Below are 17,485 nucleotides of genomic sequence, written 5' to 3' on the forward strand. Positions count from 1 at the left end.
CACCCCCAGGAACGGGGCCTCGACCACCTCCCTGGACAACCCATTCCAGGGTTTCACCACTCTCATGGGGAAGAACTTCCTCCTCACCTCCAGCCTGAATCTCCCCACCTCCAGCTTCATTCCATTCCCCCTAGTCCTATTACTACCTGAGATCCTGAGAAGTCCTTCCCCAGCCTTCCTGTAGGCCCCCTTCAGATACTGGAAGGCCACAATTAGTTCTGGTGCTGGCTGCCTGGGAGAAGAGAACAACCCCTTCCTGGCTACAACCACCTTTCAGGTAGTTGTAGAGGGCAATGAGGTCACCCCTGAGCCTCCTCTTCTCCAGGCTAAACAATCCCAGCTCCCTCAGCCTCTCCTCACAGGGCTGTGCTCAAGGCCTCTCCCCAGCCTTGTTGCCCTTCTCTGGACACGTTCAAGTGTTTTGATGTTCTTCTTAAACTGAGGGGCCCAGAACTGGACACAGTACTCAAGGTAAGGCCAAGCTGGATGGGGTTCTGAGCAAACTGATCCAGTATGAGGTGTCCCTGCCCATGGCAGGGCGGGGGTAGAACTAGATGATCCTTGAGGTCCCTTCCAACCCTCACAATTCTGTGATTCTAAATGTTTATTTAGAAACAAGAACATACCACAATAAATCACAACTAAATTTGGGGCTAAGGAAAAAAGGGCTTCTAAAGAAAAACTCTGATGACTTAGAAAAGTCAGTAAGGCATGGGATGAAATAGTCTGTGAAACCTTCCAAAACATAGGGTCTGTACATGTTTGGAAGTACTGCAGTTTGAGAGAGTATGGGAGATGCTGTGCTAAGGGCCATGGGTTAGCATGAGACTTGGTACAGAGAAAAGTTGAACTCAACTTTAAAGGTCTTGTCTAACTACAGTAATTCTCTAAGTCTAGTTTAGAACAATCAGCTACCAGTGATGAGCTACTTTGCACTCATAACTGCGTCACTCCCTGCCTGAGAACCCCAGTGACAAAAAGCTGTAGCAAACTGAAGTATCAAATCCCCACAACAGGGAGAAAGAACATCACAGCACAGCTGACAGACTGCAAATACACAAAAAGCTTGAAGAGAAGAAACAGCTAAATGGCAATGACAATATTCAGTTTGTCAGCTACAGACACCGTGGAAAGAGGCAACCAACGTAAGCATTATATAAATCCAATCACAAAGTGCCAAGCACCACCTTGGAACTGCACACAGTACCTTGAGCTTACAGTGAAATAAGCTAAGAAAGCAGAGAGCTGTCAGCCCTCAGCAGGGTAAACTCACATTGAAAAGAAATGCAGGGGGAAAATAAATGGTGTGGAAACATTTAGAAACAGACAGAAAAATATAGAGCAGGCAAATCCATGGTGAGTCTGATGTCCATCCCCTAGACTGCTTCTGATACTGTAATCTCTCTTCTACATGGCCTCTTGGCAGCCAGCTCCTTGAACTCCTCACCTGCACTGATAAGGGGTGGATTAAGTTCAGAGTTATCCAGAGAGCTATGAAATGTGCACTGAGATGAAGTGCATTCATCTCAGCTTGGCAGGGACCTTCTACACTCAATCTCTCTTAACCCTCTCTCAAATTTAAAACTGTTCTCATTTAAAAAACAAACCAAACCAAATCACTGGCAAGCTATGGGTTTAAGTATCCTTCATATCAAAGCACTAATCCACAAAACAGCTAGTGCACACTAAGTGGAAATACTTCTAACAAGCTGTGCTGAAGCACACATCTGTGAACTTTTGCCTTGCTTTGTGTCAGCTACACACAGTATGGCCAATACACAAACAAAGTCCTCTAATGGCCAGCAGGTTACTACAGATAATAACCAACAACCTGAAACCTTCCACTGGTTCAGGTCATGCTAGAAACACTAATATCAAGGGTCCAAACACTTGTTGAAGAGCAGTACCTAATACATAATCTGCTGGTACATTACACACAGCTGAGGAGTAGAGGCCCAGGTCACACATCACAGTATCACTAAGGTTGGAAGAGAACTCAAAGATCATTGAGTCCAACCTGTCACCACAGACCTCATGACTAGACCATGGCACCAAGTGCCATGTCCAATCCTCTCTTGAACACCTCCAGGGACAGTGACTCCACCACCAACCTGGGCAGCACATTCCAATGACTAATGACTCTCTCCGTGACAAACTTTCTCCTCACCTCCAGCCTAAACTTCCCCTAGCACAGCTTGAGACTGTGTCCCCTTGTTCTGGTGCTGGTTCCCTGGGAGAAGAGACCAACCCCTTCCCGGCTACAACCACCTTTCAGGTAGTTGTAGAGAGCAATGAGGTCTCCCCTGAGCCTCCTCTTCTCCAGGCTAAACAATCCCAGCTCCCTCAGCCTCTCCTCATAGGGCTTGTGCTGCTGGTTGCCCTTCTTTGGACATATTCAAGTGTCTCAATGTCCTTCTTAAACTGAGGGGCCCAGACATCGTAGATATGGAACTACCAAAGCTGTACCTCCTGCCCTACCACCATATGTCTGCCATATGCTATGAGTGGCAGAAGAGGGGAAACTGCAAACATCAATAGTGTGCTTCATTCTCTTCTTCATCCTTTTTAAAAGGAGGCTGTCAAGGCAAAACTTAACCAAAACTTAGAAGATGCTTGGGATGATGTCCACAACCACAAAGCAATAAGCCTCTTACCACCCCAGACAGAAAGGAAATAAAAAATATCAAGCAAGCCTAAGCATACAAACACAGCTGAAAAGCTGGGACCATCTGAACCTCCCTCTCAAATAACATTTGCAGCAAAACAGACTGTTGTAGAGGATGGGAGAACCTACCATGCATTCTGAAGCAAGACAGGAACTTAGCTGAGGGCTCAGCTGTGTCCTTCAGGCAGAACCTTGTGCAGAGAATAGTGGAAAACTAAAGCCCCCAGGGGAGCCATCCTGCCTAAGAGTGCTGCATGCCCTTGGGAGTAGGTGCTGCTTTTCCCAGGCCTTTGTGGGAACTCTCACCAAGCTCCCACTACAAGCATGCCCGAGGAGGAACAAACTTTTATCAAAGCCTGAATTGTTCCCACCTGTTTTCATTAGGGTACTTTAGTGTTTCTAGGGGGGGGAACCCAACCACCTACAGCTGTGGGGCATTAGGAGAAACTTCTGGTTGCAAAAGTTCTTGCACCTTGCACTTCAGTCACTGAGATTCCCTTGGATTAGGGGGGAATTTTAAGATCATTGAGGAAAAATTGTGCCTCTGTTCCAACCTATCACCCAACACCATCTAACCAACTAAACCATGGCACCAAGCACCCCACCCAGTCTCTTCCTAAACACCTCCAATCATGATGACTCCACCACCTTTCTGGGCAGCACTTTCCAATGGATAATCACTCTTTCTGTGAAGAACTTCTTCCTAACATCCAGCCTGAACCTCCCCTGGCACAGCTTGAGACTGTGTCCTCTTGTTCTGTTAGTGGTTGCCTGGGAGAAGAGACCAACCCCCACCTGGCTATAACCTCCCTTCAGGTAGTTGTAGACAGCAACAGATGATCTTGTGCATACACTGTATTTCTGACAGCAAAGTACTAGAGCACAAAAGTCCTTTCACAGGTCTTACAAAAAAATCCTTTGCAGGATTAGCAGCCCTTTAAGAAGACAACTACAAATAGATTTCACTCCATTATGCTTAAACATACCCTTTTAACAGCCATTCATTTATAGGTGTGATTGATAAGAGCTGAAGAAAGAGCCATATTGCCGTTGGGAAGAACACAAGTGTAAAAATCTGGACAAAAAGATGTAGCTTCACATGCATCAAAGCACTTGTCAGCTCCTGCAAAAGAAAAAGAAGAGAGGAAGTTGCAGTCACAGTATCACAGTATCACCAAGGTTGGAAGAGACCTCAAAGATCATCAAGTCCAACCTGTCACCACAGACCTCAGGACTAGACCATGGCACCAAGTGCCACATCCAATCCCCTCTTGAACACCTCCAGGGATGGGGACTCCACCACCTCCCTGGCCAGCACATTCCAATGGCTAACAACTCTCTCTGGGAAGAACTTTCTCCTCACCTCCAGCATAAACTTCCCCTGGTGCAGCTTCAGACTGTGTCCTCTTGTTCTGGTGCTGGTTGCCTGGGAGAAGAGACCAACCCATTCCTGGCTACAAACTCCCTTCAGGTAGTTGTAGAGAGCAAGAAGGTCTCCCCTGAGCCTCCTCTTCTCCAGGCTAAACAATTCCAGCTACCTCAGCCTCTCCTCATAGGGCTGTGCTCAAGGCCTCTCCCCAGCCTTGTTGCCCTTCTCTGGACACGTTCAAGTGTCTCGATGTCCTTCTTAAACTGAGGGGCCCAGAACTGGACATAGGACTCAAGGTGTGGCTTAACCAGTGCAGAGTACAGGGGCACAATGACTTCCTTGCTCCTGCTGGCCACACTGTTCTTGATGCATGCCAGGATGCCATTTGCCTTCTTGGCCACCTGGGCACACTGCTGGCTCCTGTTCAGGCAGCTGTCAATCAGCATCCCCAGGTCCCTCTCTGTTTGGGAGCTCTCAGCCACTCTGACCCCAGCCTGTAGCTCTGCGTGGGGTTGCTGTGGCCAAAGTGCAGCCCCTGGCACTTGAACTTGTTGAATGCCAACCTGTTGGACTCTGCCCATCTGTCCAGTCGGTCGAGGTCCCTCTGCAGAGCCTTTCTGCCCTCTAACTGACCACCACCTGCTCCCAACTTGGTGTCATCTGCAAATGTACTGATGACTGACTCAATCCTCTCATCCAGATCATCAATGAAGATATGAACAACAGCAAAGAAAAAAATCACACCAAAACTGCAACAAGCTAACAACAGCTAAGTCATAAAATCCAGGGAACTGGAGTGCAAAACACCACAGGAGACTTGAGAAGGGAAGAAGAAAAAAATTCATTTCATTTTAAATAGTGTGAGAACACTCCAGAGAAGTGATGATTTATCCTTATGCAATAAACTCTTCAGTTAGCTCTGTGTTTGTTTCTGTCTTTCCAGGCACTCCAAGGACCTTCTAAGCGGTCTTTGCACACAAGGAGAAAATCTTGTACCTTTCAGCTGGTTTCAGCTCTCATTGATTGAGAAGCAACATTCCCTTTCCTCTCCCTTAAAACAACTTGCTCTCTTTTCAAGTAAATAATGCAACCTGACTTGCTAGGATTCTCCAGCTAGCTGACACCCCATTAAATAAAAAAAAGAGCCATATAAAAATGTGTATTTCCATGTACTCTAATGCAGCCCTCTCTCAGCTTCAAATTTCCACGAAACAACCAAATGTTGCCAGCAGGTCGAGGGAGGTGATCCTCCCCCTCTATTCAGCTCTGGTGAGACCCCACCTGGAGTACCGCCTCCAGTTCTGGAGCCCCTATTACAAGACGGATGTGGAGGTGCTGCAAGGTGTCCAGAGAAGGGCCACAAGGATGATCAGAGGGCTGGAGCACCTCTCCTACGAGGACAGACTGAAGGAGCTGGGGCTGTTCAGTCTGCAGAAGAGAAGGCTCCCAGGTGACCTCATTGTGGCCTTCCAGTATCTGAAGGGGGCTACAGGAAGGCTGGGGAGGGACTGCTCAGGATCTCAGGTAGTGATAGGACTAGGGGGAATGGAATGAAGCTGGAGGTGGGGAGATTCAGGCTGGATGTGAGGAGGAGGTTCTTCCCCATGAGAGTGGTGAAGCCCTGGAATGGGTTGTCCAGGGAGGTGGTTGGGGCACCATCCCTGGAGGTGTTTAAGGCCAGGCTGGATGAGGCTCTGGGCAGGCTGATCTAGTGTGGGGTGTCCCTGCCCATGGCAGGGGGGTTGGAACTAGATGATCCTTGTGGTCCCTTCCAACCCTGACTGATACTATGATACTATACTACTATGATACTATTTTCAACCATCCAGATGCATGCTGGTGTAATTCTACATCTGCAAGTACTAGCAGTGCAGCAGTGTGTCCTTGTGGGTTTATTTCTCTTTATCTCCCAAATTTCCCAAAGGAAAAAATAAACACAACAACAACAACAAAACCCCCTATCTTTCCTATTCTTAAAGTTACACAAAACATGGACTTGAAACATACATCTTAATCCAGTTTTAGCAAGATCCTGGCCTTCCAGGATCTGAAGGGGGCTACAGGAAAGCTGGGGAGGGCCTTTTTAGGGTGTCAGGGAGTGACAGGACTGGGGGGAATTGCCCCAACCCAGATGCAGGACCTTTCACTTGGTCTTATTGAACCTCATGAGGTTGTCATGGGCTCATCGCTAAAGGTCCCTCTGGATGGATCCCTTCCCTCCAGCCTGTCTGCTGCACCACACAGCTTGGTGTCATCAGCAAACCTACTGAGGGTGCCTCAAAGCCACTGTCCATGGCACCAACAAAGATGTTGAGCAAGCCTGGTCCCAGGACTGATCCCTGTGGCACTCCGCTTGTCCCTGGCCTCCACTTGGACATGGACTCATTGACAGCCACTCTTTGGGTGCAGCCATCAAGCCAGTTCTGTATCCATTGAATGGTCCATCCATGGAATCCATCCTGCACCAGCTTGGAGACCAGGATGTGATGTGGGACAGTGTCAAAGGCTTTGCTCAGGCCCAGGTAAATGATGTCAGTTGCTTGACCTTCATCTATTAATGTTGCGACCTTGTCACAGAAGGCCACCAGGTTTGTTAGGCAGGGCCTTATTGTGGCCTTCCAGTATCTTAAGGGGGCCTACAAGAAAGCTGGGGAGGGACTACTTAGGGTGTCAGGCAATGACAGGACTGGGGGGAATGGAGCAAAACTAGAAATGGGTTGATTCAGATTGGATGTTTGGAAGAAAGTCTTCACCATGAGGGTAGTGAGACACTGGAACAGGTTGCCCAGGGAGGTGGTGGAGGCCTCACCCCTAGAGGCTTTTAAAGACAGGCTGGATGTGGCTGTGAGCAACCTGCTGTAGTGTGAGGTGTCCCTGCCCACGGCAGCAGGGTTGGAACTGGCTGATCTTTGAGGTCCCTTCCAACCCTGACAATTCTGTGATTCTAAGAAAGTATCATTCTATTCAGTGCTTGGTTCACTGAATAGTTTTTTTAACAAAGCAAGCCCTTAAGCAGGCTCTGTATCACACTGCATGATAAAGCAGGCTTTCTTCACCAGTCACAGTGTTAGGAACAGCTCCAGTGCAGTGCCATTTCATCTGATCTCAAAAAGAAAGCAAAAATAAAATGTCTGGTAGAAGAAACACAGCCCCTGTGGGAAGAAAAGATACAACTTTAGGACTTGTGTCCAGCAGATGGAGGGAGGTTCTCCTCCCCCTCTACTCTGCCCTGGTGAGACCTCACCTGGAATAGTGCATCCAGTTATGGGCTCCCCAGTTCAGGAGGGACCAAGATCTGCTGGAGAGAGTCCAACAGAGAGCTACAAGGATGATGAAAGGACTGGAGTACTGCCCTATGAGGAAAGGCTGAGAGCCCTGGGGCTGTTTAGAGTGAAGAAGGGAAGACCAAGAGGGGACTTAATAAATGTTTATAAATACCTGAGGGCTGGGGGCAAGAGGGAGGGGACAGGCTCTGCTCAGTTGCACCCTGGGATAGGACAAGAGGCAATGGATACAAACTCCAGCACAGGAGATTTCACCTCAGCATGATGAGGAGCTTCTTCACTGTGAGGATCACAGAGCACTGGAACAGGCTCCCCAGAGAGGCTATGGAGTCTTTGTCCCTGGAGACTTTCAAGCCCTGTCTGGATGCGTTCATGGGTGACGTGCTGGATTCTATGGTCCTGCTCTGGCTGGGGGGTTAGACTCAATCCCCAGAAGTCCCTTCCAACCCCTAACATCCTGTGAGCCTGTGACTGGTAAAAACCAAAGCAAATGATTTCTTTCAGCAAAGCTGCTCATTCCTTCCTGCCAAGTCACCTCCAGCCCCCAGACTTCCTAGTGGACCACACTGGGAAAAGCATCCTCAGCCTAGGCACTATCCCACATACAGAAGTGCCCTTTCCTTTCTTTTACAATTGGAAAATGCTTTAAAAACAGGTGACTTGAAGAAAACTGTGTGACATTTTCAAAAGCAAAATCCAAGACAAAAAAAAACCAACAAACTTGGGAAAGGCTGCTTAGAGCTTCCAGGGAACAAAGAAGGTAAAAGCAACACACGGCCAACCTAGGGAATGAAGGGATGCTCCACCAGCGCAAAAAGTCTTTGCAGATCTAAACTACCAGTCTTTCAGATGTCTCTAGTGGTTGACTTTCAGAGTAGTTACTCCTGAGACTGTATCAACACAGAACAAACACTGAGTTCACCCTCTTAAGCAATCTACAAGGGCTTATCCTAAAATACATATGCCATTGTCTCTCCAAAAGCAGAAGTCTCAGAAACATTCCTGGCAGCTGCTAATTACACCTCTTGTTTCTGCACACCAGGTGGAAGAGGTTACCTTGTCTTTCCCAGTATTTCAGACCCTTTGGAGAGCCTATCCTAGCCCCTCACTGGTCAGTGTGGATCCCTGTTGCCATCCAGTGATTCCTTTTAGAAGGTCAGAGCTGGACTCCTCTGGGAAAATACCCACACAGAGCAAACGCTGTTTCCAGCAGCTTGCCAAAGTCTTCACTGAAATGGCTAACTCAAGGATGTGATTTAATTTCTGGGGCCCTCCAGGAGGTATTTGCTTTTAAAGAGTAAACTATCCAGGCACTGGAAACTGAAAGAGCACTCTGTTAAGGTGGAATCAGATGTTCTTCTCATTCCTGGACACTATTTCTACAAATTTAAGTCAGCTCTAGATTTGAACATCTATCTCAGGTTCTCCCTGAGTGGTGCCAGTTGCTTTGTAAAATGCTCTCTGAACACATCAGGAACTTTTCTTTGAGGATGAGCTTTCACAGTGGATAAAACCAGAAGCATAACCTTACAAGAGGCTCAGTCATTTCTCATTTTCTCAGCTTTATCAGAAGGCCTCCATTAACACACCACTTGTTATCATCTCATCAAGCATAACAAACATGCAGTTTTGATCTAACCAACACAGGACAAGGCAGAACAGCCAACACACAGGACAACAACTAACAAAGACAAAAGCAGAAACAATTTACTCTGCAATCCAAAACCAAACCTGGATATTAACTAACTAATGATATCAACTTTAGGCTGTGTCTTAAACAATTAAAACATGCCCCAAAGTACTTCATAAGACCATGACCTGGCCTCCTAACACATTTAAGGATTGATTGAGACATTTTAGAAAGCAGCAGCACAAGGTGCAATGAGTGAAATGTCTCTTCTCCCAGGCACCCAGCACCAGAACAAGAGGACACAGTCTCAAGCTGCATCAGGGGAAGTTCAGGCTGGAGGTGAGGAGAAAGTTCTTCACTGAGAGAGTTGTTAGCCGTTGGAATGTGCTGCCCAGGGAGGTGGTGGAGTCGCTGTCCCTGGAGGTGTTCAAGAGGGGACTGGACGTGGCACTTGGTGCCGTGGTTTAATAGTCAGGAGATCTTGGGTGCCAGGTTGGACTTGATGATCTTTGAGGTCTTTTCCAACCTTGTTTATTCTATGATTTTATGATTCTATGATTTTTCTTCCTCTTTATCTTCCACCCCCATAGCAAAATCCGGATGGAACAAATACAAGGACAGCACCAGTCCCAGTGTGATGCTTCCAAAGTAATCTGAGATCAACTACCTGGACCTAAGTATCAGCTCCTGCAAAAGCTTCATGTAAATCAATATATTGCTTTTAGACCCACAGATTTAAAAAGCAAGAAAGTGATGCAGGTTCAAGGCAGGACATAACACATTGTCCAGAAACCTGTCAGTCATGTCACCTTGGCTAGAACAAAGATGTACACTAGCACTGGGAATCTAATCAAGACTTTGATAATGCTGCTGATTTCATTCTCACTCACAGCTGCTTTACAAATACAAAGCTTCAAAGACACAAACTAGTGACAAAGTTTTACATCTGTTCTCTGCATGCAAAGATTCCTAACCCTGAAAGCAGAAAACTCCACTTGACTGGTAGTGCTTGGGCTCTGTGCATCAGGTCCTTTCTCTCTCTCTGTGGAAGAAAAGTTCCCCTCTGCAGACTATTTCCATTAGGATTATTGTCACAAAACAACAGATACCACTGTTGTTCCAGTTTCCCTTTAAGGCCACAACACTTTTGACAGCTGCTACAGAACTAACTGGAGTTACTTGCTTCACTTGTACCATGTCCTGGCAGAACCAAAGGCCCTAGGGCCAAGAACTACCAGCAGACACAGGAGAGAGATGCCATCAAGTCACACACCACCTCCATTTGAAGCATGATACAGGCAAAAAGAAATTGTGGGGTGGGTTTGTTTTGGGTTGAATGTATGCTGTTCTCACCCTGATGTGGGTTTGGGACACATCCAGGGTGTAGATGGTAATTCCATAAAGGTCCAATATTTATCTTCTCTTGTCAGCTGCTCTCCCAGAGTCAACAACAACAGCATGTTAATTAAGTATTCCACTTACTTTCAAACCTGATTGAAAGCAACACAAAGCTCTGCAAAGCAAACCAAGAACAAAGCAATGAGAAATTACAGTACCTCTGTTTTTAAGGAGAGTCCACTGTTAAAGAAGATAGCTGAAACAGCAATGTAAGTTATGGTAATCTCTGGTTTCAAGGGTCCTAAAAAATATAGACAAAGAGAACAAAGTGAACTACAGGCAAGGAGATAATGAGATGCATCTGCTATATCAAAGTAAATGAGACTACTCAGCAAAATACCTGGGGAAAACCTAATCATTAAAGGCTCTAATAAAAAGAATGAAGTTTCTATTAAGCTACAGCAAGCATGCTCTTCATTTTTAAATAAAAGCAAGCCAGTGAGTGGAGAGGGAGCTCTGATGTCACACAAATTTGGCTTCCTGTGCTTACAGGTCACTGGGAACTAACAGACAAGTCCTGGAAATGTGAAAAGGGGGAAATGTTCATAGCTCTGTCATCGAAGTATCTCTACAGCATCAGCAAACTCCACCCACACACTCAAGTAAAACTATTCTCTGCTCTCTCCACAGGGCCATCAACATCATCCACATATCTCCATCTCACTCTGTCCCCCATGACAGGCACACCTCTCTGGCTGCCTGCACAGAGGAAGCCAAGCAGCACCTTGTATTTCTTTGGGACGACACAAGTCTGTGTCATTCCCCTGCAGCAGGGCTGTGGCAAAACGGCTCACTCCAGCCCTGCAATAACACCTTTCAGACACTCTGCTGCAGTGAGATCAGCAAGGGCAGATGCCTGCACCTCCAAGGGTTCCACTAGATTAAAGTCTTACATTTGTATATATTTATATCCTTTTTTTTTTTCCCCCAGGGAGATTAAAACAAAGTATTTTTTACACTCCTATAAAAATGATGAATTCTCTTAATACACTTTGCCTTTGGAGGCCACCAAGCACAAAATGTGCAAACTCATTTTTTTTTCATGAGCATTCAACCACTTAATATATTAAGAAGGAAATACTAGCAGTCTGCTTAGGACCAAACTAATATCCAAACTCTGCACGTGACAGCAAGTTGTCATTAGCAAAACTGCAGCAGCAAACAAGCAAGCCTTTACTCAACACTCCAGAAGAGAAGATCCTTTCTGCTCTCTCAGATGAATGACACATTGATGGTCACACTGGAGCAAGGTCAATGATCCTCACATTAGAGGGATTTGGTTGTACACCCAGACTAAGCAGCACTGCATCTAAAGTCAGTTAAACCCAGATCCTACTTTCAGAAAGAGACTAAAGAGGCAAAAGTAAGGCAGGAAATGCAAGAGTTAAAGTTGCAACAAAGCATGTGGCCAGTTGCAAAATGATGGCAAGTCAACTGAATAGCCAGGGGAGGGAAAAACCAACCAACCAACCAACACCCTAGAAAAGTTCTACAAATACATACACAGCAAACTATATTCCATATATTTAAGCAATAATACATATTTTCCTAATCTTGTGGAAGATTGGAGCATTTATGTACATGCACATGCACACTGGGCAGACAGGCAGTGAGTTGGTTAGCCTGGCTAAGACAGGGGTTCTTCCAGGACCCAGGTTTTCTGCTGTAAGGTTTTCCACTGGGCTACCTGAACTCCTTCACACAGAAGAAACCTCTCCCACTAGAGCAACCACCACGTTCACGGGGAGCACTGGGAAGTCTGATCAGAACAGATCCCCTCCCATCTCTCCTGCAAAAGGAAAGCTCTTTTCACAAAGGAACTAAATAGACTCATTCATCAACTGGGAAAACACACAGAAAGGGCTTGGCTTATGCCCTGAAGGTGGCAACAGCACAAATCTTTGTGATTTGGGGCACAGTTTTCCACTGGTATGGATGGCCCAGCATCCAGTAAGGCCCTGCAAATTACAACCCTTGAGTTTTGCCAGCTGGAAGATGACAAACTAAGGTTTGCTGATAAGCCCCCACCTCTTCTTTTTTCTTGGTTTTAAACTGAACACTGAGCTCTGAGCTCACATAGCTTCAGAAGAGGGACACCACTTCAGGGAGCACAAGCTCAGGAGTTTGAATCAGTGCTTACAGGATTTTTCCAGTGAGTTGTCCCAGGCACAACACTATGTCAAACCTTGACACCTCTTTGCAGTAGGATAATTAAATGACGTGCTCCATCACAGCACTTCCATGCAGGAAGTAAGCTGAGCAAAAATTATCTCCAAGTTAAAAGGATCTCCCACACTGCTGCTAACAATTAGCATGACAATCAAAGCAGAACGGGGACAAACCACTCCGTACTATCAATTTAAAAGTCGTCTTTAAGGTCTGCTGAAGACACAGCACCGAGCCTGCAAGAAGCTCCATGTGGGTCCTACTCACCTATGCAAGACAGCACATAGAAGGATCCTTGCACAGCAGAAATTTGCCTACCCTGAACTCCATGAAGTATGGGAGCCTTACTTGCCACAGCAAATATTCAGAGACATAGTTTGGGGTTTTTAATCACTTTCTTTTTTCCCTCCCAGAACCTAAGGGAGGGGAAAGGTTGGCTCCTCAGTGAGAAGCTATCCTCAAACTTCAGCTCTGTTAAGAAAACAAACAAACCAAAAATCTACCTGCCCTGCCAGATTCTTCCTCCTCTCCCATAGCATGGAGCTGCTAAAGGAATTCTGTTCAAGCATTCTACAGCCCTTTTCTTAAATCATCAGAGATCAGTCAGAAAAAAAGAATAAAAGAATAATTTGCTCTTGAAAGCTGTGAACATCTGAACTGAAATTACACTGGAAACTAAGCAGAAGATGCTGCCAGCATGTGTACATAAAGATATACCATACCACTGGCCATTTCAAAGTGACACTGAGTATTTCATCAGCTCTTGCTCCAAGAAACAGAGATCTCACTGTTTAGAGAAGGACAGGTCTGGTTTGCTTACTGTGATCACTGGACACCATTCTATACAGATGCTTTTTTCACTGCTTTCCCTCATCTTTCATGGGGGGGGGGGCAGTTAATTAAGGGGGAGCAGGGGACAGAAATCTCTAAACTCCAAGTGTGCTCTTATTAAACTAAAAAAAGAGTCACCTGACTGAAATGCAGCCACCGAGATTTTCACACAATAGACATTAAGCTGCACCTCTGGAGGAGGTCACAGCTGGCAGACCCTCATCTGCTGAGCTGCGATGACTTCATGCCCCTCTTAAGAGTTCTTCAAGTTGTTGCACAGTTTAACTGGACCACATTCGCAGCTGCTATCCAGTTTCACTCCTGCTAACCCAGAAAGAGTAGGACATCACGCGAGCAACTGGTACAGTGCCTCGCAAAGCCACAGAGGAACACACACCGAAGTATTTCTCGGGTACCCAGGGAACGGGGACTGCCGAACAAGCGGAGAAGACGAGCTGCCGGAGGCGCAGGGACCGCCGGCGGGCCGGGAGGATCCGGGTGTGTGCCGCACTCCGCAGCGCGTCCCCCTGCGCTCATGGGCAACTCCGATGTCAAAGTTTCCTAAGCCCTGATAGCCATGGGGCACCCGAGCAAGTCTCAGCATTCCCGGCAGCAAGGCGCTCAGCACGCTGCCCGCGGGCACCCGCAGCCCGGGGCGCAGCTCCTCCGCACCGCAGCAGCGAGGCGGCCGGCTACCCGCCCTACGGCCAGCACCGGGCCCGTCCCGGACGGCCAGAACGTGGCGGCGGGGTAGGAGGCAGGGCAGCGCCGGCCACCGGGAGTTGACAAACTACCGCCGGGCCCCCACGAGGGTGCACAGGCTCTCCGGGGGCCCGCACTGGAGCTCCCCGCACCACCCACCGAGCTACCGGGGCAAACCGTTCCCGGCGGGGCAGCGGCCGGACTCACCCCCTTTGACGCCGACGGTGGGCTCCAGCCGCGCCACCGCGATGACCAGCACGATCCCGAGGATGAACCACTCCTTCCGCAGGCGCTCCAGCAGCCCCATGGCCTGCCCCGCCGCTCCTCGCCGCCCGGCACGGCCCAGCCCGGCGCGGCGCAGCACGGCTCGGCGCCGGGGCGGGGTGCAACCCCACCGCCCGCCGGCAGGACCAGCCGGATCCGCTGACAGGAACAGGCTCACCCACCGCCGCCATCGCTACCACGCACTTCCTAATAGCCACGCAGCCGCCGCGCCGCCCTGCTGCCCGCAAAGCCGCCTTCCCCCGTCGCCTTCGATCGCCCCACGCTGCAGCCTCGCGTCGAGGACGGGGTGGCGGCAGCCACGGCGGGTGGCGGGGTTTTGGAGGCGAAACGGCGGCATCAGCGCCATGGCTGCTTTCACCGGGCGGGCTAAGGAGCTCAGCCTGTTAGAAGCAGTCCCGGCGGGCGGCGCTGCCCTGGCGGGCGCAGGGCTCTACGAGCGCGGCGGGGCTCAGGGTGGGGGGGTATGCGCACTATTTTGGTACATTACAACGGCGGCGTGACGGCCGCCGCCTGACGCGGAGGGCGGGCACGACGCGACGGGTCTGGCCGGACCGGGCGGCGTGGAGCTGGCGGGAGGCGGCAGCGTTCCTTGGACGTGGCACCCCTCCCTAGACGTGCGGGACCCACCCCGAGCGAGATGAAGCAGGCGGAACTCCCCCCGGGCTTGCGGGCACCGCCTAGCCGCTGGCTTCCACCACCCCCCCTTAAGTCGCGAGCGATCGGCCGGGGGAAGGGGCCAGAGGTGGGATCCTTCCGTGGCGCTTTGAGGGCTGGGTCTGGCAGGGAAAATACTGACAGTTGACATCCTACAGCCCGTATGAGGGACGCGAGGAGCTGGGGGCAGGCGGTGACCGCTGTGGCACACGTGTGTCCCCTGTGCCTCAGGCGCGCGGCTTGTCCCGGCTCTGCACGGGGGCGGCGCGGCACAGGCTGCCTGTTGCTCGTCGCCGGCTCGGAGTCCGCCCCTCGGTTGTCTCCTGCCCGGCCGTAGCCGACCCAAAGGCTGCCCGCACGATAAAGAAACGCCTGTCGCGACTTGCTGGTATCACCTGCTGCGACGTGTCCCGCGGCCGCCGAGCCAGCCAGCTCCGCAGCTGCCGATGGGTCCCGGTGCGTAGGTCGGTGGGTTTATTTCGGTGTTAAATACGTTTCCGTCCCCACTAGGTAGCCTAAACCCTTACCCTGCTGCTCGACCCGCGCTCTCCATTTCCGATTCCCCTCTCGTCTTCGCTTTCCCCATGGATTCATTAGCCCAGGCTCTGCCCGGCCGCGACCCCCTCGCCCGAAATCACATTAACAAGGAAATGATAAAGTGCGGGACGTGCTGTCATCGCAGCTGCTCACCCCAGCGCTGCCATCGCTGCCCTGTTCTGCCGGCTTTCGAATGCATAACACTTTGCTGGGTGATTTCTGAACACTACGGCAGACTCTGGGCTCCCCAATTCAAGACGGACAAGGAACTACGGGGAGAGTGCAGTGAGGAGCCACTGAGATGCTGAGAGGATTCCACCTGAGGAGAGGCTGAGAAACCTGGGACTGTTTAGCTGAAAAAGAGCAGATTGAGAAGGGATCTTATCAATGCTTGATCAATAACTAAAGGATGAGTGTTAAGAGGATTGAGCCAGACTCTTCTCATTGCTGTCCAGTGACAGAACAAGGGGCAATGGGCACAAGCTGGAACATAGGAGGTTCCACATAAATATAAGGAAAAATTCTTCCCCTTGAGGGTAGCAGAGCACTGGGAACAAGCTGCCCAGTGATATTTTGGAGTCTCCTTCTCTGGAGGCAGTACAAACTCACCTCAATGTGTGTCTGTGTCATTTACTCTGAATGATCCTGCTCTGGCAGTGGGCTTGGACTAGATGATCTCAAGAGGTCTCTTCCAGCCCCTGCTGTTCTGTGATTCTGAATACTTTGGTAAGTTCATCCTTCACACTCTCTGTGGATGTATCCAGGCTTCCAAGAACAGCCCTACCACATGCTTTCTGCTTACCAAGTAAATAAATGTTTATAGCTCAAAGCTCAGCTGTGATCTCAGCTAGTTCAGGAGGCATGGATTGCTGGACGTCCTGTGAGGTTCACTTGTGTAAACATGTATACATCATAGCTGAATTCTTTGAATATGGAGGGAATGTGCCTTCTCCCACTGACAAGCCAATCCAAAACATGCACTTTAAAATGATTTTATATATTTTACTGGAGCTATACACTACTGGAGCACATACTGGTCCCTGTTCTCTTGGATGCAAGTGCCAAATTGCAAAACCTCACTGCATTTGCCTGTTGCAACTGCTACAGGTTGACTGTTTTGGGGAAAAAAATAAATGCCTAACAGCTGTTCCTCTAGAGCAAGCTGTGACTGTAATGAGCACAGGATTTGATTACTTGGAGGAATTGATTACAGCACAGGAAGGGTAAGATTAATCAGCTAAAGATGTAAAGTTAGTGTTTATCATATAGATTATATGAAATCTTGATGTGGATACTCACAAGTGAAGAGGCCCTAGTTCTGTGACACGGGTTTTACCTGCCTTGTTCAGAGATCAGCATGCTTGGATCTTTTCCTGTGTGACTCTGGAAGCATTCCAGCAAGAGCACCAACTGTCTGATCTGAAGGCAGCAGGAGACCAGGCAGATGTCCAGTGTTTCCCAGGTTGTTTTGTTGTGAATATGTACACAGCCCTAATAGAGCTGGGCAGAAGGGTTTGCACACTGTGGCAGTTCCAGACCACCTGGTTCCTTACACAACGCAGAGGCCTCAGCCTGCATGATCAAAGCCGGAAGGTACAAAGAGCTTCAGCACAATTCAGGACAGCATCATTAACAAAGAAAAGCAGAATAACAATTTATTGAGACTGAAAGTTAAGCACTCAGAAGTTAGAAGCAGACAAATGTTACAGTGAAGGAAGTTGGAGCACCAATTACTTCAGGATCTGTAGAAAGACTGCAAAAGAGGGACAGCATCAGTTGCTTCTGGAGCTGTAGATTGGATGCAGAGAAAGGCCAGGCATGGAGGACACTTGGTCTGGCAATAAAATCCTGCAGTAAAGACAACAGTCTCTTCCTGCTGTTGCATCATAGTTTTGACATGGCACTAATCCTGCCTCTCACTCTTTGCAGGTGGATACTAATTGGGAGTTTCTAACCTTGCCTGC

At 48.8% G+C, this 17,485-nt stretch overlaps 1 protein-coding gene across 2 annotated transcripts in view; it reads right to left on the reverse strand.

Annotated features, from left to right (window-relative positions):
* SLC10A7 (solute carrier family 10 member 7) overlaps positions 1-14,470 on the reverse strand; it is a 169,052-nt gene extending 154,582 nt beyond the window's left edge. The window contains exons 1-3 of one of the 2 annotated variants that reach the window (XM_068154085.1): positions 14,253-14,470; positions 10,505-10,587; positions 3,652-3,788 (exon numbers count right to left, since the gene is read on the reverse strand). In XM_068154085.1, the coding sequence (XP_068010186.1) occupies positions 3,652-3,788; positions 10,505-10,587; positions 14,253-14,352 (320 nt within the window). In that variant the 5' untranslated portion in view covers positions 14,353-14,470. The remainder of the gene's footprint in view (positions 1-3,651; positions 3,789-10,504; positions 10,588-14,252) is intronic. The other variant, XM_068154084.1, reaches the window with a different exon arrangement.
* Positions 14,471-17,485: the final 3,015 nt, after the last annotated feature.

Source organism: Melanerpes formicivorus, unplaced genomic scaffold (genome assembly GCF_026170545.1).
Source record: "Melanerpes formicivorus ecotype bairdi unplaced genomic scaffold, bMelFor1.0.p_v2 SCAF_27, whole genome shotgun sequence".
NCBI classification, from domain to species: domain Eukaryota; kingdom Metazoa; phylum Chordata; class Aves; order Piciformes; family Picidae; genus Melanerpes; species Melanerpes formicivorus.